Below are 27,659 nucleotides of genomic sequence, written 5' to 3'. Positions count from 1 at the left end.
GTAAGAGTTATTATTACACAACACTTCTAAGATGTCTGATGAGTATCTCGAACTTGATGTGTCCAAAACTGAAGTCTTTTTTTTTTTTTTTTTGAGACGGAGTCTTGCTCTGTCACCCAGGCTGGAGTGCAGTGGCGCAATCTCAGCTCACTGCAAGCTCCACCTCCCAGGTTCACACCATTCTCCTGCCTCAGCCTCCCGAGTAGCTGGGACTGCAGGTGCCTGCCACCACGCCCGGCTAATTTTTTGTATTTTTAGTAGAGACGGGCTTTCACTGTGTTAGCCAGGATGATCTCGATCTCCTGACCTCGTGATCCGCCTGCCTCGGCCTCCCAAAGTGCTAGGATTACAGGTGTGAGCCACCACGCCCGGCCTCAAAACTGAAGTCTTGATCTTTCCTCTAAACCTGTTTTTCTTACTCTCAGGCTTACTTATTTATTAAAATGACACAGCCATCCACTCAGTTGCCCAAACCTAGATCAAGGGGGTCACTGTTTATTCCCCCCACCTAGCTGATAAGATTCCAGCAAATCCTGTCCCCCTACCTACACAATATAGAAATATCAACCCAATGTTCCACTCTGGTACAAGCACCATCATCTCCATCTACATGGTCCCTACATGGTCCCCTAAATTGTCTTGCCTTACCCACTCTTGCAACTCTGCAATCCCTTCCGCTAAAGCAGCCAGATTGAATTTGTAAACATCACACCATAACATTTCCCTGGTTAACACCCTCGAATGGTTTTCCATTTCACTTAGAATAAAATTCAAACTCCTTCCCACTACCTTCAAGGCCCTGCATTCTTCTGGTCCCTGCATTATCATTATATGGCTCTATCAATTACTATCCCTCCCTTGGCTCACTCAATTCCAGACACTCTAACATCAGGGGTTTTGCATTTAGCCGTTTCATCTGTCTGTGTGCCCTTCCTGGAACTTTGCAGGGCTTCTCCTCACTTCTTTCCGAACTCATCTAAAATCACACCCTCAGGCCTGCCTTCCCTGGGCAGCATGCTTATATTATAGCCACATTCTCCGCCTCCACCAACCCCCACCCCCCGCCCCATTGCCACCTTTTAACCTCTTAATTTTTGCTTCTTCTGACAAAGATTCTCTTCTTTGGCTAAAACTCTAGTCAGGCTCCTGTGAGTCCTCTGCCTACTAGGACTAACCCTTTGGGCTTCCCTTTCTGTCCTTGTTGAATCCAGTTTGTGCAAGAACTCTCCACTCTTGGCGTCTTAGTCCATTTTTTGTTGCTATAACAGAATACCAAACACTGGGTAATTTATAAAGGAAAGAAAGTTATTTTTTGCAGTTCTGGAGTCTGGGGAGCCCAAAGTCGAGGGATTGCATCTGGTGAGGGCTTTCTTAAACTGCATGGTAGAGAGCCTCTCACGGTGAGAGAGCAAGAGCATGTGTGCCAGCAAAGATCACTCTTCCTCTTCTTATAAAGCCACCAGTCCCATCACAGGGGCCCTGCCCTGACGATTTTATCTAAACCTAATCACCCCCTCAAGGCTCCACCTCCAAATACCATCAACATATGAACATTAGGATTGTGTTTCCAACGTATGGAATTTGGGGGACACAGTCAAACCATAGCACTCGGTATCTGACCACCCTCAACATCTTAGCACCCTGTCCTGCTTTCAGCAATAATCCTGTTAGGTCAGTTTAGCAAGAAACTTCTTATCCTTGTTGTTTCTCTTAGTAGTTTTCCGTCCACTGACCCTCATCCTGCTCTTTGGTTATAAATCCCCACTATTTGTTGTTGGAGTCAGAGTTGAGTCTAATTCCTCTTCTTCACTGCAAAATCTGGTTGTTGTGGTCCCTGTAACTATCACCATGGGCTCTCTTACATAAAGTCTGCCTTACCATCTTTAATTAGTGCCATGAACAAATTTTCCTTTAACACTTTTCAGCATTTATTTCTCTATATTTGTCTATTGTTTGTCTGACCCACCAAGCACTGTTATGTACCATGACTGCAGACACTTGTTCCTCATTTTATCCCATTGCTTGGTGCACAGGAGACATTTTTTAAATGTTTGTTGAATGAATGAATGATAAGCACTTGTCACAACTTGTTCACAACTCTGTGAAGACTAGGATCCTATCCATTTTGTTCATTACAAAATTCCGCCTAAGCCTTGAACAAGGCTATGAGTTATAAGTGCAAAGCGATTTAGAGGAAGGCGGGGTAACTAAACTGACTGAAGAAGCTAAGGGAAGCCTCACAGATAAAATTACATCTAAACTGAAACTGAAAGGAAGGAGGAAAACGAAAAAGGTCAAAAAGGGAAGGACTGCAGACAGAATATCGCGAGGTATTGGTCAGCCAAGATGGCTTCTAACACAGGCCGCCACACTTAATATGGCGGCCAGGGAAATTTCCTGGAGAAAATCACGCGAGAGGTGCATACGGTGGCTGTCCGCGAGTTAAGCTGGGGGTGTGGAGCAGCCAAGATGGAGCCGGCAGCCGGCGGTCCGGGCCCACTGATCGTGAACAACAAACAGCCTCAGCCTCCGCCACCTCCGCCGCCGGCAACGGCACAGCCACCACCCGGGGCACCGCGGGCCGCCGCGGGCCTCCTGCCTGGGGGCAAAGCCCGCGAGTTCAACCGCAACCAGCGCAAAGACTCGGAGGTCAGGAGCTTCGGGGGGCGAGGCTCGCACTGGGTCGGGCGGCGCCGGGGGTCCCGGGCCTGGGGCCACTCTCGGGGCCAGGTTGGGCTTCCCGGAGGGCTCGGTAGAGCCCGGCCGAGAACTGTCACTATACAGCGAAAGGAGCAGGAAGCGAGGCTGGCAGCTCCTGGGGTCGGGGGCATGAAGCTGGAGTCCTTGCTGTAGCTCCGCAGCCCGGGAGAGCTTCCCGGAGCCGGCGACTGCTGGTTTGCTCCCCTGGGCCCCAGCTGTGGGCGTGGCCTCGAGGCCCTAGCCCCTGGGGAAGCCGCCCTCGCCCCAGCTCGGGGGTGAGGAGTCGGGGGTCTTGGTGCACTGCAGGGCGCTGGGCGGCCGCGCCCCCAACCTGATCATCTCAGGCGTCTGTCCCTGGTACGCGGGCGCCAGCTCCTGGGTCCTGCCGCGCGCAGAGGAAGGCGCGTGTGGGCAGGGGAGGCGCCGGCGAGGATCTGGAAGGCACTTAGAGCCAGATCGAGCTAATTATCACTGAGAGTAGACTAGGAGGGGGAAACATGCCCTGTTCTTCTGACCTGAGCCAGATCAAGCCATGGGTTGACAGTGCCTGTGGTGGGTATTGTGCCCAGTGCGCCTGATACTGAACTGTTAAAGATGAGAAATAGACATTTTAAGCATGCGTTAGAACCCAGCATTCCTTCCTCTCTCGCTAGTGAGCCGTTCCTGCCGTTCTGGAGATGGCATCGTCGTCTGGAGCTGACTAGTAACCTCACCCCAAGTTAAAGAATTCCTCCCACTGCCTCCTTTTGCAGAATTCATGAATGAAGATACTCATGTCGTGGCGTTTTAGGGCTTCTTAATCAGCAGGTTCCCAGAGCACTTACTATGCCATCTCCTAGATTGATCAGCAGCCAAACTGATCAGCCAAGTTAATGAGAGGGAATTGTCCAAGCATAATGTACCAATTCATACCAAAGAGCAATGATACTATCTTTAGACCTGTGAAATCAGTTCCTCAGAAGCTTTTATTTTTTGTTAGCAAGCCTAACCCCTGAGAAAACATGTCAACAATTGGCAAGCCCGAAGTAGACGTAACTTGAACTTGTAGTGAATTATTTGAAAAAACAAAAACACTGACCTTTTAGGAGCCCTTGCATGGTGGGATGATGGACATCAGTGTTAACTGCTCGGTTTTTCAAGTGTGGAAGATTACGAAAGTGGAGGGGGGTGAACCTACCTTCGTCATGAGAGGAGTTATCATTTTGAAAAATGGTTTAAAATTTTCCAGAGTAGCTATGAATAGTCAAATAAATAACCCTTTGACGAATTTTAATTTCTCTTTGTACCCTTTAATTTCCACATAGAGGCCGGCTGCAGTGGCTCACGCCTGTAATCCCAGCACTTGGGGAGGCCGAGGTGGGCGGATCACCTGAGGTCAGGAGTTCCAGTCCAGCCTGGCCAATGTGGTGAAACCCTGTCTCTACTAAAAATACAAAAATTAGCCGGGCGTGGTGGCTGGTGCCTGTAATCCCAGCTATTTAGGAGCCTGAGACAGGAGAATTGCTTGAACCTGGGAGGTGGAGATTTGCAATGAGCCGAGATTGCACCATTGCACTCCAGCCTGGGTGACAAGAGTGAAACTCTCCCCGTCTCAAAAAAAAGATTTCCACATAGACTCATTACATGAAAGACCAGTCAAATGGACACATTTAAGCAGAGACCTGTCTAAATCCATTTCTTTATAGAGAGGCTGATGCCATGATCTTTCTTTAGTCATAGCTGAAATCGGTAGTTTGGGAGCCTGATCAGTGAATGCCTGGAGGACAGGGAGGCTGACATTTGATGAGAGCCCACTATGTACTACATAATTTTGATTAGTCCTTAAAAATCTTCAAAGTAGATTTTCATCATTGCCATTCAATGAATGAAGAAACCGAAGCTCAGTAACTTGTGAAAGTGTACACTGTGTTATCTCTGAACACAACGTGGAGTTCTTGTTTGTGGGTATGTTTTTTGTTTTGTTTTGTTTTGAGACAGAGTCTCCCTCTGTCTCCCAAGCTGGAGTGTAGTGGCGCAATCTTGGCTTACGGCAACCTCCACCTCCGGGGCTCAAGCGATTCTCCTGCGTTAGCCTCCCGAGTACCTGGGACTACAGGCACACCCCACCATGTAAAAATATATTTAAAAAATTTTTAAATATTTTTATTAGAGACAGGGTTTTGCCATGTTGGCCAGGCTGGTTTCGAACTCCTGACCTCAAATGACCCGCCCACCTCAGCCTCCCAAAGTGCTGGGATTATAGGCATGATCCACCTCACCTGGCCATTGTGGGTATGTTATGTCATTTTGTGGCTGGTCTTTGTCTTCCCAGGTAGATTGTGATTAAACCTAAGGACTTTACCTATTTGTTTCTCACTTCTCTCTTCCCAGTACAAGGCTTCCAAGATGGTGTGTTCTCAGTAATCACCTATTTCCAGCAGGAAAAAGATTGTCTTTGTCATATTTTCTCTTATGTGTGGGAGGGAAGTTGATCTGTTTGGCGGCTGCCTTCTTTGTCATTTCTCACTGAAATTTGAGACAAAGGTGGGAAAGCTGAGCGTTTCAATACTCATTTTTGTCCTGAGCTGTTGACAGCCCACTAGCCAGAAAGAAGTTAAGACTTCTGGAATCTTAGCATCATAGGGAATGGTCATTTACTGCACAAAATACATAGAAACCTTGTATTTATTCATTTAACAAATATGTGAGTATAAACATTCATTCATTCACTTATTCATGCCAAGTACCATGCTGGACCTTGTGAAATCATTGGTAAGTTAAATGGATGATGTTCTTGTTCTCAGGGAACTTGCAGTCTTGTGGAAAGGCAGACACTAAACACATCCTATAATGATAAGTTATGATAAGTGCTCTGAAGGAAAAGTGTAGGATACTCTGAGAGGTTTTAGGAAACAAAATGTGAAAAAACATAAAAAAAAGTGGAGGCAGTGGTGTCCTGTAACAAAACAGCATCTCGAAGCATGTGTTTCTTTGATAAATAGAGTGATCCATTTTCCTAAAGCTGTCTCCTCTTGTCAGCAGGGCTATTCGGAGTCACCAGACCTGGAGTTTGAGTATGCTGACACGGACAAGTGGGCTGCGGAGCTCTCAGGTAACGCACAGACCTTTGTGTTATTTGGGGGTGGTTTTTTCCTTATTGGTCTTTAATAAAATTAAGAATGAATATCATTTAGGGCTTCATTGCTTTCCCTAGTTAGTTCTATCAAATGTATATATATATGTGTAAAACATGTTATTTGATTCAAGCCTTGTGTATCTTATAACTTTGTGTTGTCCTTTACTTTTATGAAGCTGGCTAGAGCCCAGTCCCATTGTAAGACAGTGATGTTCCTTGGCTATCCACTGTGACCCTGATAGTGGTCTCTCCTCCGGCAATGGGTCATGAGGGATGACTGCATCTGTGCCCATCTGCTGCTGCCACTGCCACTCTCATGTAATGCGAGGTCGGTGTGAGCTGCTTCTCCAGCCTCTATAATACACATCCTGCTCAAGAGGTAGCAGCCATTTGAGAGACGTATCCCAGGTGGCCATCAGCCCTGGCGTGGCATGATGGGATGGATGCACATCGGACTGGAAGTGTCCAGATGGCATTCTGGCACTCTGGTTCTCTCTATTGTGCACATCAGAGCACTAAGATCCCTTTCATAATTAGAGAGCTTATTCCAGGAGTCACTGTGACTCAGGGGCAGAGTTGAGAGTGGAAGCAAATGCCTTGCCTTCTCTGCACTTGTGAGACCTGGTGTGCAATGCAGACATGGAACCAATGGTGATGAGACTTTGTTCTAACAGAGCTTTACAGCTACACGGAAGGGCCAGAATTCCTGATGAATCGAAAATGCTTTGAGGAGGACTTCCGGATCCATGGTGAGATGATTTTCCATACTTCTTGCTTCCTTTGCCCTGCATGACGAGAGCTGCAGGTTTCTTTTAGGCATCTGAATGACCTGAGTCATCCTGGAACGGCCTGAGAAGCCTGCTGAACCCTGATGGTTCAAAGCCAGATACATGTAGAGTGGACTTGTGGCACATCGGTGGGAGCTTTTCAGAATGTGCATATTGGGGGAGAAAAAAAAATCATGTGATTAAAATTGCACCCAAAATACCAGCGTTTCAGTTTGGAAATCAAATTCATAGAGCAGCAGTATGATCTTACCACTTATATAGGGCGTAACTTGTCTTTCTTGTCCTATGGCAGTCGTGAATTTGGTGATCTAACATGGGTCCATGCCATTGTGAGGATTTTTCTAGGCTCAGGTGTAACTGGTTTCTTGCCCTGCAGTGACAGACAAGAAGTGGACTGAGCTGGATACCAACCAGCACCGGACCCATGCCATGAGGCTCCTGGATGGCTTGGAAGTCACTGCCAGGGAGAAGAGACTCAAGGTGGCTCGAGCAATTCTCTATGTTGCTCAAGGTATTGAGTGGACCTCCCCAGGGTTCCCTGGCACCTCTGCCCACTCGGATGCAGGGAGGGGCTCAGTGAGCTGAACCCTGTATTGCAGGCACGTTTGGGGAGTGCAGCTCGGAGGCAGAGGTGCAGTCCTGGATGCGCTACAACATCTTTCTCCTCCTGGAGGTGGGCACGTTCAATGCTTTGGTGGAGCTTCTGAACATGGAAATAGAGTGAGCATTTTTGAGAGGCTGAGTAGGGAAGGGGAGACTGGGGTGGGAAGGGGGACAGAGCTTGCAGAACTAACTGGCTTTGAGAGGGTTAAATGGGGCAGAAGCTCTGGTCCCAGGCTGTGTTTTGACCACCTGGGTTGAATAACGGAGTTGGTCACTTACACCTTGAAGACTAATGGAGACTAATGACAGGTCCCTGCGGCTCCCTGATGCCAGAGTTTTTACACCAGACAGTGCAGGCCCTGCCCAGGCCTGGAGTGCTCCTCAGAAGGAGACTCTTCACTTTGAGCTCTCTTTTTTTTTTTTTTTTTTTTTTTTGGGCGGGGTCTTGCTCTGTCCCCCCGGCTGGAGTGCAGTGGTGCAATCTCGGCTCACTGCAAGCTCCGCCTCCCGGGTTCACGCCATTCTGCTGCCTCAGCCTCTCCGAGTAGCTGGGACTACAGGCGCCCGCCACCACGCCCGGCTAATTTTTTGTATTTTTAGTAGAGACGGGGTTTCACCGTGGTCTCGATCTCCTGACCTCGTGATCCGTCCGCCTCGGCCTCCCAAAGTGCTGGGATTACAAGCGTGAGCCACCGCGCCCGGCCCTTGAGCTCTCTTTTGAACCTGCAGACTCTGCTGTGTTCGCCCTGCAGTTTCCCCCTTGTCAGGAGGCCAGGCACAAGACTGACATATGGGCTCAACCAGTGCCTGGCCTTGCCTGTGTCACCTTTGTCCAGTGGACAGGTCAGCTGCTGCTCATCTAAGGATAACACCATCAATGATAATAGCTAAGACCGCTCATTGAGTGCCTGTGTGTCCCGGGCATTGTTCTCAGAATATTATATGTGCTAATTCATATTAAGGATATAGGTACTACTATCATCCCCATTTTACAGATGAGGAAACTAAGGCGCAGTTAGAGCCAGGATTCAAACCGTGGCAGTCCAGTGCATGGCTGGGTTTTTTGTTTTTGTTTTTTTGTTTTTGTTTTTTTTGAGAGAGTCTTGTTCTGTTGCCCAGGCTGGAGTGATATGGCACGAACTTGGCTCACTGCAACCTCCACCTCCCAGCTTCAAGCGATTCTCCTGCCTCAGCCTTCTGAGTAGCTGGGTTTACAGGTGCCTGCCATCACACCCGGCTAATTTTTGTATTTTTAGTAGAGATGGGGTTTCGCCGTGTTGGCCAGACTGGTCTCAAACTCTTGACCTCAGGTGATCCACTCGCCTCAGTCTCCCAAAGTGCTGGGATTACAGGCATGAGCCACCATGCCCAGCCATGGCCTGGGTTCTTAACCACTGTATCCTGTGGCCTCTTGTGCAGTCCAAGCACGTATCACAGCATTTTGTTTCCCCATTGGTCAGTACTTGTCAGGGACATCACTTATCTTCCTTCTTGGAGGAAGATGCTGACTCTCAAAATCTCTTGCAGCAACAGTGCCGCCTGCAGTAGTGCTGTGAGGAAGCCTGCCATCTCCCTGGCTGACAGCACAGACCTCAGGTGAGGCGAGCAGCAAGCCTGGGCTCCCGAGCGTTAGTCAGAGATGAGATCAGAGCAGGGTGTGGGAGGCTGTCTATGGGTGTCATTGCTGTGTGTGGTTCTGTACACGTCATCTGCATGTGTGATGGGCTCAGTGTGAATGATGAGTAGGAACTGCTGAGGGCTTGTCCTAGGTGGGACTCTGGGTTGAGACTCCCAAAGGCAATCCAGGGTCAAGTGACTTATTAGAGCCACAGCTAAGTGTGGGCCTCCTACTCACCCTGTTACTCAGGACCTGGTCGTGGGGTGTTTTGTATTTGGATGAAACACTTGATGATATTCCCTGGACTCCCACCTTCTTGTGTACACAGCTTGATGCTCATCTTCATTGGGTTAGACCGGACAGCTTCCTAATGTTTCATAGCTGCACAGGAGCTCACAGCAACTGCTGACCACCAAGATCACCCCTCAGTTTTTGAGGGTTGAAATCTGGCTCTTCTTATGAATTTGGAAGTTTTTAGATTAGGTGGTTGTAGTGTTCCCTCCTGGGTGTTAGGATCCCTGGGTGTCACCTCTCAGCTCCTGCTTTCCATTTCCTCATCATAAACCCTGTTTTTGTTCTCACTGTGACCCTGTTCTGCTTTGACCCTACAGCTCACTACCACCTCTGTGGTTGTTTTCTTTTCAGGAAGCTTAGGGTGGTAAATGCTTTTGGCCATTCTTGTTCATACTCATTTATTCAGCTACCGTTTATTAATAGTAAGCCCCTGCTTTGTGTAAGCACTTTGTTAGACACTAGGGTGCTCCTTTGACCCCCCATCCCACTCCATTGTGAGCTGGCTCTTGTCATCAGGGTCCTGCTCAACATCATGTACCTGATAGTGGAGACCGTTCATCAGGAGTGTGAGGGTGACAAGGCTGAGTGGAGGACCATGCGGCAGACCTTCAGAGCCGAGCTAGGTAGGACCCTGGGGATCCTCTCTAGAGGCCCTGCCTGGAAGCTGAGGCGGAAGGCTTTGGGAGGGTCCTGATACCTTTGTGTCACCTCCAGGCTCCCCGCTGTACAACAATGAGCCATTTGCCATCATGCTGTTTGGGATGGTGACCAAATTTTGCAGTGGTCACGCCCCTCACTTCCCCATGAAGAAAGTTCTCTTGCTGCTCTGGAAGACCGTATTGGTGAGCACCTCCTTGGAGGAGAACTCAGGTGCTAGGGGATGGGCAGTAGGAAGACTGTTCCTTGAATATCCTTTTGAATATTGAATTATGTGACTGTAAAACTGCTTTGGTAAAAAAATTATTTAAAAAGCTGCTGAAAGGAGATGACAAAAGAAGTGCCACTATTGTCCCATTGCAGCCAACGAGGACGTAGGCCTTGAGTCAGAGTAGGCTATTGGCTCTCTGACCCCTGGAAGCTGTTTTCTGTCATAGAACAGCTCTCCCCAGACAAGTTGCCTCTCAGCAAGCAGCTCTGGACCTGGAGTTTGTAAAGGGATTTGAGGCAAAGTTACAGCTGGTGTAATTGGGGCGCTGGTTGGATGTCACTTGAAGGGGCAAGAGTGAGCCCTGAGCCAGCCTCCATTTTCTTCAGGATATGGTGTCAACCTGACTCTGTGTCTAGGTAGGGAGGGACTGGGAGCCAGGGTGGGCCGTCCAGCACAGTGGGCTTGGAGCGTTGTTAGCAGCCAGGCCATGCCAGGAGGCCTTCCCAGGAGGAGTGGCATGGGGAGGCAATGGAGGTGAGTTGGGCCTCTGCTACACTGGGGCTCATCCTTCCTTTCAGAATGGGTCAACTCTGGAGCCAGGGCTCAGTAAGTGTAGGATTTCTTAAGAGTCATTGACACATTTTATCTTGGCCACACATCCTGTTCTTCATAAAGCCTTGCTAAGGCCAGAGAGGAAAGCCGAATTGCTCAGAAACAGTAAAACTGAGCAGTCTAAAGCTGGATGTTGCTGGGGTTTCTGCTTCTTGGGAGATGTTTAGATGAAGCTTTTTTTTTTTCTTTTAAATTTGAGCAACGAACTGTATTTCTAATTTGACTTTGAAAGACGTGCATGTACAACTTGTGAAACATACGAGTCTCACCAACTTTTCTAGGAACTTGCAGGGTTAGGCTTTTTGCTTCTTTTTAAATTGAAGAGTATGTCATAGGTGCAGAGTTAGTGTATCTGCACTAGGGTCAGTCAGCCTGCAACTCTACTCTTTCCTTGTTCCTTTTTCTCCTTTGCCTTGCGGATGTTGTGGAATTCTCCTTGGGAGTGGCTTCAGTCCGTTGTTCGGGGGTTGCTTGGGTCTCTATAAAGACATGGGTCATGATGTCATGGGTGCTTCTGAGCCTGACACAATGGTCAGGGACCAGCCTGTGGATACATTGACCCTGGCTCTGCTTCCCCGTCTGTGATGCAGTGCACGCTAGGCGGCTTTGAGGAGCTGCAGAGCATGAAGGCTGAGAAGCGCAGCATCCTGGGCCTCCCCCCGCTTCCTGAGGACAGCATCAAAGTGATTCGCAATATGAGGGCAGCCTCTCCACCAGCATCTGCTTCAGACTTGATTGAGCAGCAGCAGAAACGGGGCCGCCGAGAGCACAAGGTAAGGGCGACAGAGGTCCCTGTGACTCCTGAGGGCCCTCAAGGTGCATGCTTGCAGCAGCACAGTCCTTGGAGGAGCAGGGCTGCTGGAAATGATCTCTGATCAGCCAGTTAGAATCATGCCTCCACGGCAAGGACACTTTGTCCCCAGCTCTGGTCCAGTTTATGGTGAGTGCTCAGCACGTGGTGCTTTTGAGGGACTGGAGCAAGAAGTAGTTGATGGTTTGGCCCCCATCTTGCCTCCCCCTCTGGTTTTTCCACTGTTCTTGCCTCTACCAGACACCCCTATGTGCTGTGTCTCCTCTGGCCGCACTTCCCTGGTCTTTGTCCTCAGTTGGCTCTTGTCTCATCTCCCTTTCCTGGTTTCAGGCTCTGATAAAGCAGGACAACCTAGATGCCTTCAACGAGCGGGATCCCTACAAGGCTGATGACTCTCGAGAAGAGGAAGAGGAGAATGATGATGACAACAGTCTGGAGGGGGAGACGTTCCCCCTGGAACGGGATGAAGTGATGCCTCCCCCGCTACAGCACCCACAGACTGACAGGCTGACTTGCCCCAAAGGGCTCCCGTGGGCTCCCAAGGTCAGGTGAGTCTCAGACCTCCAGAGCACTCATAGCTCCTGAGGCCAGAGCCCTCACACCCTTAGGCCTGCCACCTGGCCTGTGTCACCATGTGTGGTCCTCTGCAGGGCAGGCTGACTGTGGCTCTGGGATGAGGCTCTCTTAAAGCACACTGTGCTGTCCTGAGGGTCTCAGGGAGGCTGGCCTTGCTGGTCTCACACAACATGGCCACCATGTGGCTACGGAGTCAGTAATTGGAGTTAGCTCTTGGTTAGATGTGCTAGTGAAGGGGTATAGGAAACAAATAAAAACAAAAGCATTTAAGCAAACATGTCTCCACCCATCCTGGGGTTGTATATGATTTTTAACAGAAAAATGATAGATTAAGGAAGAGTTTCTTTAGAGCCATAATGAAAATGTTTGAGATATATGTGGGTAAATCGATGGATGGAACGGTACCTGGAGATATATAAATGGTGTCTGTTTGATAGGCAGCAACTTAAGAAATAGATGAACATGTGAGAGGATATAGAAGTCACTTTCTTGATCCAGGTAAAGCCTCAGTTTTCAGTGATCTGTGAAGGGAATGCAAAACAGATCATCAGAAAATGCAAGGTATGCTGATTGTTTGGGATAGGAAAAGTGACCTATATGAAAAATCAGTAGCCTATAGCTTTTAATTGTTTAAAAGTTTTAATATTTAAGAAAGTCTGTTGACAAACTTGTCATACTATCTGAATAAAGTATGTTTTTAAGTTTGATGTTTCCCTTTAATTTTATGAGTAAACTAGTTAACATGTATTTCCAGGTTACTGATCCAGCAAAATTATAAAAAACATTAAAATACTCTGAAAATTTCAGTTTTTTCCCTTTTTTCAAAGAGAAAAACAATTGTGGGTGACGTCTGGCTTCACAGTTTCTGGATGCTGTGTTTTTGTTAACTGTAACACTTTGAAATAGCATTTGCTAAAAACCTTTTTCTTTCTCTTTTTTTGGTGATGTGGCAGAGAGAAAGACATTGAGATGTTCCTTGAGTCCAGCCGCAGCAAATTTATAGGTTACACTCTAGGCAGGTGAGTAAAAGCCGAGTTCATTTTGCTGTTAGCTCTCCCGGCCTTTGGTGTTTGGGATCCCAGGTGATTTGATGTCAAGACTCAACACAGGGCCTTCTTTATTCTCCAGTGACACGAACACAGTGGTGGGGCTGCCCAGGCCAATCCATGAAAGCATCAAGACTCTGAAACAGGTGAGTGGCTCTGGGTGAGCTTTTGGCTTGTTTGGCCCTAAGTGAGTAGAGTGAGTAGAGTGAAACCAGCCTGTAAGGAGAAGCCTTTTAAGACTATTGTCTGCCTGCAAGAACCTGGGGTAGAGGCCGGGGTGGACTTTGGAATAACCTTGCAAACAGTCTTTCATAAGTTTTGCTTGTTTTATTGTAAGTTTTACTTGTTTTAGCTGAGCTTTTGTTTGGGACTGACTGGAAAGTTTTTAAAGATTATATTACCTGACCACCGGGCACCAAGGCATGCGCCTGTCGTCCCAGCTACTCAAGAGGCTGATGCAGGAGGATTGTTGTTGAGCACAGGAGATCAAGGCTACAGTGAGCTATGATCATGGTCCTGCACTCTAGCCTGGGACACAGAGTGAGACCCGGATTCTTTGAAAAAAAAAAAAAAAAAAAAAAAAAAAAAAGGATTATATTACTTGACAGTTGTTGAAATTCTAAAGAACTCAATAAATAGCCCTCCTTTTCCTTGCCCACGTTCTCAGGCCGTTGAAACAGAGGAGTAGGCAGATGGAGATTGTAATGCCAACTTTATAGCTCATAGAGCCATGGAGAATGAGGCTTAAGAACACAGCAGTAGTGTCCTAATACATTGTTCCAGAATTAGGCAGAGTTACCTACCAGTCCCAGGCAGTGTGGGGAGGCTCTGCTAAGCCTGGTGGTATGGAGGAGAAGAGAGCACAGACTCTCAGCAGGCAGACAGGTTCTAAAGGGAAAAGAGAAGGGTGAGGACAAGGCCGCCCTGTGTCCCCTCCCATACTCTCCAATCAGAGAAGGGAGGAGTGAGTGTGTGGATGGGGCAAAGAGAGATGAGGGGTGTTTGGCAAACCCCTGTCCCTCCACATGGGAGAGAACATTGAGAGTGGGGAAGAGGCATCTCCCCTAACAGCTATCTGGAGTGAAACTTTATATGTTTTTGAAATATATTTTTGGAATTTGTAGTACTAAGTGATCTCTCTGCAGCTAGGCTTTTTGAGTACTTGATTTTGCTTTCAGTTTTTCTCCTGTCACTGTAGCTATCTGAAAGGCCATTTCCCTCCTTTAATTTACTTTTTTCTTATCTACCGTGGGCTTCTTACCCTTGTTGCAAGAGGAAGGGCCCCTTTTAGAAAAATATTTTGGGGCCAGGCATGGTGGCTCACGCCTATAATCCCAGCACTTTGAGAGGCCGAGGTGGGTGGATCACCTAAGGTCAAGAGTTCAAGACCAGCCTCACCAACATGGCAAAATCCCATCTCTACTAAAAATACAAAAATTAGCCAGGCGTGGTGGTGCACCTGTAGTCCCAGCTACTTGGGAGGCTGGGGCAGGAGAATTGCTTGAACCTGGGAGACGGAGGTTGCAGTGAGCCAAGATCATGCCACTGCACTCCAGTCTGGGCAACAGAGGAAGACTCCATCTCAAAAAAAAAGAAAAAGAAAAATATCTGGGTTTGGGATTTTAGTTAGGGATTTTTGTGGTGACTTAATCCTCTTTCAGAAGACTGTGTTTGAAGACAAATGTGTGGGGTTTTTGCTAGAGTGCAGTGAGTTTGGCCAGGGAATGTTTTCCCCAGCCCTTCTTTTCCCATCTCTCCCTCCAGCACAAGTACACGTCGATTGCAGAGGTCCAGGCGCAGATGGAGGAGGAATACCTCCGCTCCCCTCTCTCAGGGGTAAGTTGGAGGTCCTCAGGCCAGGCGTGGTGGCTCACTCCTATAATCCCAGCACTTTGGGAGGCCGAGGAGGGTGGATCATGAGGTCAGGAGATTGAGACCATCCTGGCTAACACGGTGAAACCCCGTCTCTACTGAAAAAAAAAAATTAGCCGGCCTTAGCCGGCCATGGTGGCGGGCGCCTGTAGTCCCAGCTACTTGGGAGGCTGAGGCAGGAGAATGGTGTGAACCCAGGAGGTGGAGCTTGCAGTGAGCTGAGATGGCGCCACTGTACTCCAGCCTGGGTGACAGAGCGAGATTCCCTCTCAAAAAAAAAAAAAAAAAAAAAAAAAAGTTGGAGGTCCTCTTCAGCCCCCGGGATCCCCAGCTCTTCCCAGGCATTGTGCTGGGATTAGACCACAAGGTTGCCCCAGGCCCTGCCCTCAAAGAGCTCCCAGTGCACAGGCTGAGACACGTCTCGTGCAGGGTTAAGAATACAGACTGAGTCAGGAACCTGCCTCTGATGCCTGGATCCACCACTTTGTGGATGGCAACTTAGGCAAGTTACTGGGTCTCTATGCTTTATTTCCTTGTCTGTGAAATAGGAATAATAATACCATTATAGGGTTATAATAATAAGGATGAAATGAGTTATTACAAGTAAAATGCTTGGCACATTGTTTGTGTTCAGGGTTTGCTGTTATCATCATTAACATCGTTATGTACATGACTGTTTACAGGTTTTCCTCCAGCCAGCTAGCAAGTTGGCTCAGGAGATTGTATTCTGGGCTGGGGTTTTATGCTTGTACCCATTACGTTAAAAGGGAGAAGAAGAAGTTGAGCAAGTCCCTGCAGAAACCCTCTACCAAGGCTTGCTCCCCAGCCTGCCTCAGTATATGGTGAGTGGCGCCTGCAGTAGGACCCTCCCACTACACTGGCCTTAGAGCAGGCCCTGCCATCCTCCTGCCACCTGCGGACCAACAGGAGTACTGCTCAGAGCTTAATTTTGACCCTGGGCTCTCAGACCTGTGTCTGAATGGTCTACTCTTCCCAGATTGCCCTCCTGAAGATCCTGTTGGCTGCAGCACCCACCTCAAAAGCCAAAACAGACTCAATCAACATCCTAGCGGACGTCTTGCCTGAGGAGATGCCGTGAGTATCGTTCTGTGAATGAAGCAGGTGGGGCAGAAGATAGATGGAGAAGGGCAAACGTTTTCCTCTTGTTAGGTTGGTTGTTGTTGGCCCAGCTTCTCTACACGTTAAATGTAGGTATTTTTGACCCAAAAAAAGGAAACTACGAGATTAAAGAGTTTCACTGGTTGGGGAGATGGCTTGGTCCTGTTGGCCTGGATTCTAGTGTAGACTCTGCCACTGAGCGAACTCCTGAGTGAATTGGGGAAAGTCATTTCCTCCTCTGTAAAATGAATGGGGCCACCCTGGACATTGCCCCAAAGCCCCCCTCTCCAGCTGTGATCGGGACACCCAAGATGAGGAGGGTTAGTTTGTAGACAGCTTGCCAGCAACAGCTGAACCTGTGCCAGGTATAGAGACTTCCCTTTTCTCCAGTGATTGGGCACGCAGAATGCTGGCAAATGTCTCAGGGCGATAGAGGGAGATTCTTCAGAGCTCTTCTGCTCTGTGCCCTGTACTTGTCTTTCATGTGAGAGTCCAGATTGAGATCATGTTCTACTTTGAGAAGGACCTGGACCTTGACCTGATCTTCTGCCTGCCTGGGCCACCAGCCCTGAGCCCAGCTCCTGGGTGGCTGTGGCCCTGGAGTATGGCAGTGATGGCCAGGTGAGGGAGGAGGCAGGGGTTGACTGATACCAGAGGGAGGATCACAGAACACTAGGCCATCATGTGATGGTCCTTGGAAAAAAGGTTCTAGAGTCAAATACTATATATTTGATTCATGGATTTCTCTTATAAGGAGGAATTCCTCTTACAAAGATGTACGATGAGAAGTCCTGAATTAAGAAACCAATGTAACTCAGTGCTTCCTAAATTTATCTTACTCCAAAACCCTTTTTTCCATGACATGAAACTTGCCAATATCCTGGTATTCCACAGAACACATTTTGGAGAACTCAGGTTAATATGGCAGCAGAAGCTTAGGGGAGATCTTGGAAAGGAGAAGAAGTTCATTTTTGGAGGAAGGGCAGAGAAACAGACTGAGAATGTATTTGAGGGCATCATGGGGAAGAAATAAATTGTCCCAGACTACATTGCTTGGGAGGTGGATGGGGGAGCCCTCGGCTGACTTCTGAGATGTAGTTGGGGTGAGTGGGGAGGTGGGAGTCTTTGCCCAGGGGGGCTCAGGAGTCCATCTTTTCTGTGGGCACCTAGAAAGGAGGTACTGCACATGCTGGTGGCTTACCCAGGCAATTATGTTTCCAGCACCACAGTGTTGCAGAGCATGAAGCTGGGGGTGGACGTAAACCGCCACAAAGAGGTCATTGTTAAGGCCATTTCTGCTGTCCTGCTGCTGCTGCTCAAGCACTTTAAGTTGAACCATGTCTACCAGGTACCCGCAGGGCTTTCCCTCCTGTCCTGTGGGCTGGGACCTCGGGCACTGCTGCTCCTCCAGCCCACAAGAACGGGGGCCTTGGCCTTTGACCCGCTTGAACTCTGCATGAATGTTCTAAGACATGGCCCTCCAGCCAAGGCCTTTCATCCCTTGAGGAAAGAGGGCAAGGTCCCAAGGGCCGTGCCTTTTTTTTTTTTTTTTCCTGTTGGCTTCAGTTTGAATACATGGCCCAGCACCTGGTGTTTGCCAACTGCATTCCTTTGATCCTGAAGTTCTTCAATCAAAACATCATGTCCTACATCACTGCCAAGAACAGGTGATGAGGGCCAGGGACTACGCAGGGGTGGGTATGGTCAGACGGCAGAGTTCCCAGCTGGTATTTCCCACTGCGTCCATTTTTCCAGCACCTATGAGCCAGCACTGTGCCAGGCATCAGGACACAAAGATAAATGAGACATGGCCCCTGCCTGTGGAGAGCCCAGTGGGTCAAATCTGAGTCTAGCTAGTCCTGCCCCAGGTGACTTGGTTTGTGCCTGGGCAGGAGGGTTTTCATCCCAGGATCTAGTACTTTCCTCCCTGTCCCTTCTGTACTTTTTTTTTTTTTTTCTTTTGAGGAGACCATGGGCTGCTTGCTCTCTCTGAGGGGCTCGGCCATGTGGCTTGTAATGCCCTGTCTGCTGACTCTTAGCCCCTGCTGTTGGCCTGGTGCCAGCCGTACTTGACATTACTTGCTCGTCAGTGTGATATACCACAGGGCGCCGGCCAGACCTTGTCTCCAGAAAGGTTTGGCATAAATTAGTTGCCCTGAGCGATCTCCTCCCCCACCCCACATTGATTGCTGTGGGGGAAGCTGTGAGGGTCTCTGCCCCTTACAAGATCAACAAGCTGGCCTCTGGCTACAGGGGTGCCTTACAAGTTCTCTTGTAACAGATACTTCCTCATCTTATAACTGGGGAAACGGGTGGGACAGACCAGGTGGATTCCTACTTCTGCTCCAACAAGTGAGGGAGGAAAGCTGGGAACTGTCTCAGGCATGGCTGCTCCACCAGGCCTTGGGCCTTTGCTCATGGTGGGCACCTGGGTCCTCTCCCCTCTGCAGCATTTCTGTCCTGGATTACCCTCACTGTGTGGTGCATGAGCTGCCAGAGCTGACTGCAGAGAGTCTGGTGAGTGGCTGGGCTCTCCTCAGCTGTTCCTTTGGCACCAGGGTCAGTGGGTAGAGAGCCTGCCTACCCCAACACGGCAGGAATAGAGGTGTCTCCCACAGGTGAAATCACTGTGGAGTGCCCGGCTTTTAAAGCACTGTAAGTATACAGAAGGGCCAAGAGGAGGGCTCTTGCAGAGCAGAGAGATTTGGATTTAGGGATTAGTCAGGGAGTGTGGTCTTCAGGGGCTGCTGATCCAGAGCTCACCTAGTAGAGGGCTTCTCTCCCTTAACACTGGACTCGGCAGTAGGAGCTCTGGGGCAGCCCAAGGCCACAGCTCCCAGTATCATGGTTCATGTTTCCTGTAGGAAAAGTCTAGGGAGCCTCCCTCTTCCCCTAGTCCCCTGCCAGCTTCTGGGATGGAGTCCTGGGGCTGCTCTGAGAGCAGGGAGTTCCTGGTAGAGGCCTGGAGACCCGGCTGTCCTGAGATAATGTGTGAGGGACTTTTGGAAACTGCTGCACACACTGCAGCCATGAGGGCTGATTGTTCCTGGGTTTACCCTGCAGGAAGCAGGTGACAGTAACCAGTTTTGCTGGAGGAACCTCTTTTCTTGTATCAATCTGCTTCGGATCTTGAACAAGCTGACGAAGTGGAAGCATTCAAGGACAATGGTAAGTGAGTCAGTGCAGTCAGCAGGCTTGGAACTTGGAGCTCAAAGAAGAGTGCTGGGAGCAGGGAGTCCCCAGGGTGGGGGGCTCACTGTGCCTTCTCACTTAACTTTGCTGTAGCCATATCCTTGCATTTTAAGGGCCAATTCCCAGTTCCTTGATGAATTGAACTGGAAGCTGGAAGAGGCCAGTCATGCACTGAAACAAATCTACATTTATAGAAGAGCTTTTTCCATGTCGTCTTAATCTTGATTGGTAACATAACCAGGGTTCTGAGAATCTTCCTTAACTCTGGGTCTGTGGATGCCTTTGGGGTGGGGAGGTCCTTGAATCCTCTGATAACTGTGTGTACATGTACACAGGAATGTTTCTGGAAAGAATCCATAGCTTTCTTCAGATTCCAAAGTGACACATAGTTAGGGTGACCAACCATCCTGGTTTGCCTGGAACTCTATTGGTTTTAGCATTTAAAGTCCTATGTATCTGGAAACGCTTCAGTCCAAGGAAAACTGGGATGGTTTGTCACCCTGACCGTAACTTCCAAAGGGTTAAGCAGCAGTGTGATCTGGGGTGTGTGCATCTATTTCTATCTTCAACTTGGGCTGCTTGCTTGTTTCCCTTCCCAGATGCTGGTGGTGTTCAAGTCAGCCCCCATCTTGAAGCGGGCCCTAAAGGTGAAACAAGCCATGATGCAGCTCTATGTGCTGAAGCTGCTGAAGGTACAGACCAAATACTTGGGGCGGCAGTGGCGAAAGAGCAACATGAAGACCATGTCTGCCATCTATCAGAAGGTGCGGCATCGGCTGAACGACGACTGGGCATACGGCAATGGTGAGGCTCTGCACTCAGCCAGATTTGGGTGGGAGTGTGTCGGAAAAGGTGACATCTTTCACTCCCTGCCCATGGTACTCAGGTGCTTCTCTGCCCTGATCTTCCTCCCAAGGAACAGGAAGGAGCCTAGCTCCTGCTTTTGTAGCATCAGGATGGGCACTCTAGGAAGGACTTTGAGAAGCTACCCAGGCTTGGCATCTGCGATCATCCCCATCTCCCCCTGTACCTCCAAGTCATTCCTTTTCTAGAACTTGTTGTAAGACTGTCCCCTCTTTTCATCCCCATTTTGGCCACCTAAACTCTTACAGCTCTTGACTGGCTTTTCTGCCTCTAATTCCTTCCCCTCCATCAGTGTCTCATATTTCCCTAGTGATCCTTTTTTTATGTTTTATGTTTATCCTTTTAATGTTTTTTTAAAGATAGGGTCTCGCTCTGTTGCCCAGGCTAGAGTGCGATCTCAGCTCACCACAACATCTGCCTCCTGGGCTCAAACTACCCTGCCTTAGCCTCCTGAGTAGCTGGAACCACAGGCACATGCCACTGTGCCCACTTAATTGTATCTTTTTTGTAGAGACAGGGTTTCACCATGTTTCCCAGGGTGGTCTTTTTTTTTTTTTTTGAGACAGAGATTCTGTGGCCCAGGCTGGATTGCAGTGGCATGGTCTCAGCTCACTGCAACCTCTGCCCCCCGGGTTTAAGCGATTCTCCCCCCTCAGCCCCCCAAGTAGCTGGGACTACAGCTGGACGCCACTACGTCCAGCTAATTTTTGTATTTTTTGTAGAGACGGGGTTTCACTATGTTAGCCAGGCTGGTCTCGAGTTCCTGGCCTCAAGTGATCCACCCGCCTTGGCCTCCCAAAGTGCTGGGATTACAGGCATGAGCCACTGTGCCCAGCCTTCTCAGGGGGTTCTTGAACTCCTGGGTTTAAGCGATCCACCAGCCTCGGCCTCCCAGAGTGTTGGGATTACAAGCGTGAGCCACTGTGCCTGGCCCCCTAGTGAATCTTTTCAACATGCAGATCCTGTGCTGTTACCTCCCTGAGTAAAATCCTTCATTAGCTTCTTATTTCCCTTAGAATTAGATTCAGACTCTTAGGCAGGGCATGTGAGGCTCCCTCGTCCTTTTTCATTCTCCTTCACTGTAATCTGACCCAGCTTCCTTTTCAACCTCATGGGCTGTCAGTCCAGCCTCCATCATACCCAGAGCTCCAGGCACAGGGAGTGCTTAGTTCCTGAACATAGCCGTGTGGTTCCCACTGCTAGGCCTCTGCAGGCACTCTTCCTTCGCCCACAGTGTGTCTCCCCTGCCCACCTGGGCTGCTCTGTGTGTGCATGTTGCTGCGTTGTTGCGTTTCTGGAATATACCACCATGGCTGAATGACTGTGTCTGTACTCTCAATGCCCTGTGAATGTGTGCAGGCCCACAGTGGCACACGGTACCTGGCTGGGGAGTTGAGAGAGAATGAGCAAATGAGAGGATCTCCAGGTTCCTCCCTCTGACCCCAGAGAGCCAGGGAGAATGCCACTTTGAAAGAAATGTATTGTACACATGGTTCTCCCTCTCTGGGTCTACATAATCCCTACAGTATAAGCCTCTTTCTCAGTACCTCTGGCTTTTCTGCTTGTACTTGACTCTCTTTTGGATCTAGGAAGGAATTCCTGGCATCTTTCTGAGGATGAGCTCGGAGGTATCCTGCTCTTAGTTGATATTCCTGGCCAGGTCCCTGAGCTGCAGTGAATCCATGGGGAGCTGCTACAGGGCGTGGCTCCTAACTGTGTTTCTTCCTGCTTTGTCTCAGATCTTGATGCCCGGCCTTGGGACTTCCAGGCAGAGGAGTGTGCCCTTCGTGCCAACATTGAACGCTTCAATGCCCGGCGCTATGACCGGGCCCACAGCAACCCTGACTTCCTGCCAGTGGACAACTGCCTGCAGAGTGTCCTGGGCCAACGGGTGGACCTCCCTGAGGACTTTCAGATGAACTATGACCTCTGGTTAGAAAGGGAGGTCTTCTCCAAGCCCATTTCCTGGGAAGAGCTGCTGCAGTGAGGCTGTTGGTTAGGGGACGGAAACGGAGAGAAAAGATGATCTATCTCAAGGTACCTGCAGGACTTAGTTCATTGCTGCAGTGCTCCCATTCCCCACCAGGTGGCAGCACAGCCCCACTGTGTCTTCCGCAGTCTGTCCTGGGCCTGGGTGAGCCTAGCTTGACCTCCCGTTGGTTCCCAGGGTCCTGCTCCGAAGCAGTCATCTCTGCCTGAGATCCATTCTTCCTTTACTTCCCCCACCCTCCTCTCTTGGATATGGTTGGTTTTGGCTCATTTCACAATCAGCCCAAGGCTGGGAAAGCTGGAATGGGATGGGAACCCCTCCGCCATGCATCTGAATTTCAGGGGTCATGCTGACGCCTCCCGAGACACACAAATCCTTGCTTTGTCAGCTTGCAAAGGAGGGTTTAGGATTGGGGCCAGGGCCAGAAAGTCGGTATCTTGGTTGTGCTCTGGGGTGGGGGTGGGGTGTTTCTGATGTTATTCCAACCTCCTGCTACGTTATATCCAGAAGTAATTGCGGAGGCTCCTTCACCTGCCTCAGCACTTTGATTTTGGACAGGGACAAGGTAGGAAGAGAAGCTTCCCTTAACCAGAGGGGCCATTTTTCCTTTTGGCTTTCGAGGGCCTGTAAATATCTATATATAATTCTGTGTGTATTCTGTGTCATGTTGGGGTTTTTAATGTGTTTGTGTATTCTGTTTACATTAAAAAGAAGCAAAAATAATTCCCGTTGGTTTGTCTACAGGAAATATGGCCTATACATATCTCCTCCAGGTCTAGAAAGTGTTTTTTTCCGCTAGCATTGCTGGTCAACGCTTGTCCTTGCCAAGCTGCCTGCCTTTCCCATCCTGGGGGAAGAGGAGAGGGAGTTGGCATTTATCCAGTGTAAGTTAACCCCACAGTAATCTGGGATTGCTCTCGCCCAACTCCAGGGCACTAGGTTACTTTACTGACACGTTGTCCTGCATCCCTGGGTTTGCTGTAATTTCAGTAGGAGCCCCAGGTTCCTCTGGATCACATCACTGAGCTGGCCTCAGCCAAACCAGTGTCAGTGCTAGGGAGGGAGGGGCTAGGTCAAAGCAAGGGGGCCAGCTGCTCTAGGTCCCCCCCTGGGGCAGATGGTTGGGACTGAGCGGAAACTTCAGGACTCAGAGCCTAGGAAGCAGACCATCAGGAGTCAGGTTCACGGCGGGAAATAGTTTTGGAGGGCCCAGGAGCCCCCTGTGGCTGAGAGAAAAGCAAGGAAAATCTTTGTGGTAGGTGTCAGTGGACACCTGGCACCTACACTTTGGCCTCCAGACCCCTGGTTGCATCTGCCTGAGAAGATATTACTGTTTTGATGCTGGTGAAAGGAGTGTTCCCTTTTTAGAATTCCTGGAAGCTCTTATTTTACCTGTAGGCAGTTGTTTTGTAGGTTGTTAAATCTCCAAGGGGTCTTGACTTGTAAAGGAAATATGTTCTGGGGAGCATTTCCCCTTCGTTGGGTCTCTTGTTCATGCCTGCCTGGCCTGGGACCTGCTGAGCCTCAGGACAGGCCTTTTGATGTGCCAGCATGGTTAGGGACAGCAGGGGTGGAAGGCAGCAGTGTACTCCTGGTGGTCACACAGTCTGTGAGATGGGAAGTCCCATCTGTGACTGATGGGCCCTTTGCCCCAAAGTAACTTGTACAGGACAGGGGAATTGACACAATTTATGTGTGGATGATGGATTTTCTGCTGTTTCTTTCCAGGACTGACAGAAAATATGTATCTTGAGATTTCAATTAGGGAGAGATGGATTTTTCACATTCTTATTCTCCCATGAAGCCTGAGTAACTGAACCTGCGTGGTCGAGGCCTGTCTCTCCTCTGACCTGCAAAAGAGAATGCAGGACTATCAAAGCTGCAAGGGCCATAAAGCCTGGGCAGGCAAATCCCTTCAGCTGTAGGCCCAGGAGCCAGCCTGAGGAGAGGAAGGGGCTTCTCACAGCCACAGAGTGTGTTAGTGGCAGGTTGGCTATTTGAACTCGGGTCTTTGTACAGAAATGTCTTTTGGAGCCACCCAGTTTTTGTGGCTTTTTAAATCTCATATGGGTCGTGAAATGGGCAGAGTACATGAAGACCCTTTGTACGTGATTGAGTTATATAAAATGTTGTTTACTGCTAAGCAGGCTCAGGGTCCACTGCTCCTTCAATCCACCGAGGGACAGATTACCCTGAGGCAGTATCACTCTAAGGATGGGAGCTGTCCCTTGTTAATCATAAGAGTTACCACTTATGGGTTGCCAAGTAGGTACCAGGCACAATATTAGATGCTTCTCAAAGCCTTATTTTCTACAAAGCCAGCAGATGCTGAGTACTTACTATGTGCCAGCCAGCGTTCTAACCACTTGATGTATAATGTCTCACATATTCCTTGTAATATTCTGAAAGATACATGCCATTTTAATCCCTGTTTTGCACAGGAGAAAACTGTGACACAGAAAGGATAAAGAACTTGCCCAAGGTCATAAAAAGGCAAGAGCCAGGATTCAAATCCAGGCCTCTGTCTCAGCGCACGCATTTTTCACTCCCTCACACCCGTTGCTATTAGTCATTGTCATACCCCAGCACCTACCACCAGTGCATTCATTTGCTCATTTATTCACCACAGCCAATACTTACATTTGCTCTAGCATTGTCCCCGGCATGAAAGATTCATGGTAAATGTCCATTGCTTTAGGTCCTAGCTGGACCACCTAAGCTTAGCCTTGGCCTAGCCTCTGGTGTTCCCTGAATGTGCCCTCTTCAGGGTAACTTGGCTGTTGCTGCCGTCTTTTTTTCTTTTCAGCCTGAGCCTAAATTTCTTCCTCTTCTGGGTCCCAGAGGACTCTTGTGTTGGTTGCCCCTTCTGTACCTGTTAGGCTCATTTCCCAGGGGGCTGGCTTCCTGTCTGTCCTCAAAGAGCTGACTTCTCAGAGGAGAATAGCTACATTCATTTGGCACTTGGCACAGCCAGCCTCAGGCTGCTGGCTATAAAACAAGGGAGGAGCACCCTTTGGGAGTGAGGCAGCCCTGACTTTCAGGTCGGGCTCTGACATTTACTCACTGAGGGACCTTGAGCTAGTCAATTTCCAAGCCTCACTGTGGCTCATCTGTGAAAATTGGTTTAATAATAGCCATATTGCGTGGGCTGAGTAAGATCATGGAAATGAACCTACATGTCTGGCTGACAAGGGATGACAATAAATGGTAGCAGTTCTTAGTCTTGGCATTGACCCCTCAAACTCTAATGTTTTATGAATTTGCACCCATTTCCTGTGTCCCCTAGAAGACAGAAATCCCCTTCAAGGACTAGAACCATGTCTTAGGCCTCTTTAAAGCCCCTGGACCTAGCTGGCTGCTGTGAAGCCAGAGGCATCTCAGAAGAGTCAGCTACTCGTCCAGCAACCCGCCGTCACACCTTGAAGGCCTGTTGGGGCCAGGCCCTGTGGTAGATGCCCTGGATATCCAGGTTACTAGGATACCACACTCTCTCACTTCTCTCGAGCTCACAGTTGATGGAGACACAGCCGTAAGAGCAAGTAAAAGCAATAGCATGATAGGTAACAGACGTCTGAAGGGCTTACCACAGGTCCCACTGGTCCCAGCCTCTTACTATTGGAGGAGAGATTGCTGGGGGAGCCAGCAGTCGCTGAGTGGGAAGGAAGGGGGCTCCAGCATCAGAATCAAGGGCTCTGACAGCTGACGCTTGATGCTCACCACCTTCCAGGTGAAATGGCTGGGATGAGCCTGTGGAGGAGGCTGGGGCAGGGGCAGTCTTTCCTCTGCTGGATAAAGGAAATGTTAGGGTCTTCCCAGTTCCTGGCCATGCCAGACTCTTCCTGTCTGGAGCTGCAGAGGGTCTGCACTTTGGGGTTGTAATTCAGGTTGAAGTGTAAATGGGAGAGGTGGGGAAGGAGGATTGAATGCCTTGCATGAGAAGCATTTCCAGCCGCTGACTGAGGTGGGCAGACTAGACTGATGGGCCCCCTGGCTGTGGCCCTCCAGTCCTGACCTGGTGTCCATGTTTTTGCCAGGACCAAGATTTAGGGCTCTGGCATCTTCTCTGGGGGAGACAGGAGCCTCAGCAAAAGCAGCTGGGATATCAGGAGGGGCCACTTCCCCTTTCCCTTCCCAGAAGGAGTGGCCAGAGCACAGGCCTGGCCTTGAGGAACCACTGGCCTGGGTGGAGGTCTGAGGTTACCTCTGGAGTGAGGCTGGGGGCAGGGGTATCTGGAGACGGGGCCGTGTCTTAGGGGTGTGTGGGAGGAGGAGGGACACAGCTAATGAGAAGCAGGTGGAAGGGCTGCTCATGCCCCAGCCAGGGGACAGGCTGGCTAGGATGGCCCAGTGAGTAGGAGGACCTGTCACCTCACAGACAATCCCACAGAACAGGCTCCGGGATGCCCATTCATATTCATTATATGTGAAGTGGGCGGTTGTAAAGTTAGCTTTCTCTTCATTTAGCTGTCACTGGACAGAAAAATATGAGCTGTGGGCAGATGCCCCTGGATGAGAGCCAGTAGCCAGTCTCTGGCCTCCCTGTGCCCTCCCCTAGGAGCCCCCCACTCCGCCATGGGTCCCCTCCTGGCCTCTGCCAGCCTCTGCCAGCCTCTCCCACTCTTGGCTTCATTGACCTCTGGCTCACCTTTATTTTTTCTCCTGTCTCTTCCCACTTCTGGTTTCTTTGTTTGTATTTATCACAGATCCTTTCCTCTTCCCTCCTTTCATCTTTCTAAGCCCTCTCAAGAGAGAAGAATCATATTTTTCCTCAACTATCGCTGTATCTCTGGCACCCAGCACATTGCCAGGCTGAATTGGCACTCAAAAATGTTTGTAGAACAAACTACTCTCTCTATACATCTTTCTGACTTGGTGGGGAAGAAGGTCCAAAACTTTGCTGATCACTCCTTGTATGAAGAAACTTCTCATACAGTGGTGTGAGCCCCGGAGTCAGAATGGTTGGCTTGAGCCCCTATTTCATTACTGCCTGGCCAGGTGAAGGAGATTCTGTTCATCAGTGGCAGCCAGGGATGTCTCTCCTTTCTACCCTGACTCTCCTCTTTCTGCTGGGTCCCCTCCTGGATAGAGGGCTCACACCTGTGGACCTCAGAGCCAGCGTCAGGACGGAGAGGAAAGAAATCACCAAAAGCCAGACCCTTGTATAGAGGGAAGGGGAAGGCAGGGAGGGAAGGGGAAGGAAGGGAGGGAAGACAGACTCCTCTGGGGATACATGCGACTGTCTTGGCTGGGAAATATGTTCTGGTGGGGGACTCACCCCCTCCTCTGGAATCAGCTCAGCCCTGATGTGTCTTTGTGGGCTTGGGTTTCTCTGTGCCTGAAAGATGAGGCGTGGGGTGGGGGTGGCTGGGCTGCTGGTTGAGGCTGAATTCTTCTGAGCAATGTGGTTGTGTTTACTGGGAGGGTGGGAGGGCCAGACCTTTTTCCTGCCATCCAGGCTTCGGAGATAAGGCAGAAAGTGAGGATGAAGGATAGAATGGGTAATACTCTGAAACCACAAGAAAGAGTTCTGGCTTTTGTCTCTGCCCCACAGCTCAGACATGTTCCTGGGGCATCTGGAAGGAAGCAGCCCC

General features: G+C 49.5%; 1 protein-coding gene across 3 annotated transcripts; it reads left to right on the top strand.

Annotated features, from left to right (window-relative positions):
• Positions 1 to 2,297: 2,297 nt before the first annotated feature.
• STRIP1 (striatin interacting protein 1) lies at positions 2,298 to 22,791 on the top strand. Of its 3 annotated transcripts, none has more exons than XM_058439483.1 (21): positions 2,298 to 2,649; positions 5,719 to 5,791; positions 6,490 to 6,564; positions 6,980 to 7,114; positions 7,203 to 7,323; positions 8,734 to 8,802; positions 9,635 to 9,741; positions 9,833 to 9,960; positions 11,189 to 11,371; positions 11,740 to 11,957; positions 12,939 to 13,004; positions 13,114 to 13,177; positions 14,796 to 14,867; positions 15,671 to 15,745; positions 15,901 to 15,998; positions 17,244 to 17,370; positions 17,589 to 17,689; positions 18,473 to 18,539; positions 19,086 to 19,190; positions 19,814 to 20,018; positions 21,818 to 22,791. In XM_058439483.1, exons 1-21 carry the CDS (start codon positions 2,470 to 2,472, stop codon positions 22,063 to 22,065), a joined length of 2,517 nt encoding a protein of 838 aa, XP_058295466.1. In that variant the 5' UTR covers positions 2,298 to 2,469; the 3' UTR covers positions 22,066 to 22,791. The 3 variants fall into 3 exon arrangements, with proteins under 3 accessions (XP_058295466.1, XP_032010957.1, XP_058295467.1); XM_032155066.2 differs by having other exon boundaries at positions 2,435 to 2,649; positions 5,722 to 5,791; XM_058439484.1 differs by lacking the exon at positions 2,298 to 2,649 and adding an exon at positions 2,702 to 3,057 and having other exon boundaries at positions 5,722 to 5,791.
• The last annotated feature ends 4,868 nt before the right edge of the window (positions 22,792 to 27,659 follow it).

Source organism: Hylobates moloch, unplaced genomic scaffold, assembly GCF_009828535.3.
Source record: "Hylobates moloch isolate HMO894 unplaced genomic scaffold, HMol_V3 SCAFFOLD_5, whole genome shotgun sequence".
NCBI classification, from domain to species: Eukaryota; Metazoa; Chordata; class Mammalia; order Primates; family Hylobatidae; genus Hylobates; species Hylobates moloch.
This window is presented reverse-complemented; position numbering and strand designations above follow the sequence as displayed.

What these genes read in the sequence shown, in the direction of transcription:
- STRIP1 (XM_058439483.1), top strand. Translation starts at nt 2,470, where the DNA reads ATGGAGCCGGCAGCCGGCGGTCCGGGCCCACTGATCGTGAACAACAAA. An exon ending in GTGGGCTGCGGAGCTCTCAG is followed by an intron (nt 5,792 to 6,489) that starts GTAACGCACAGA and finishes TTGTTCTAACAG; the next exon opens with AGCTTTACAGCTACACGGAA. An exon ending in TCCGCTCCCCTCTCTCAGGG is followed by an intron (nt 14,868 to 15,670) that starts GTAAGTTGGAGG and finishes TTACGTTAAAAG; the next exon opens with GGAGAAGAAGAAGTTGAGCA.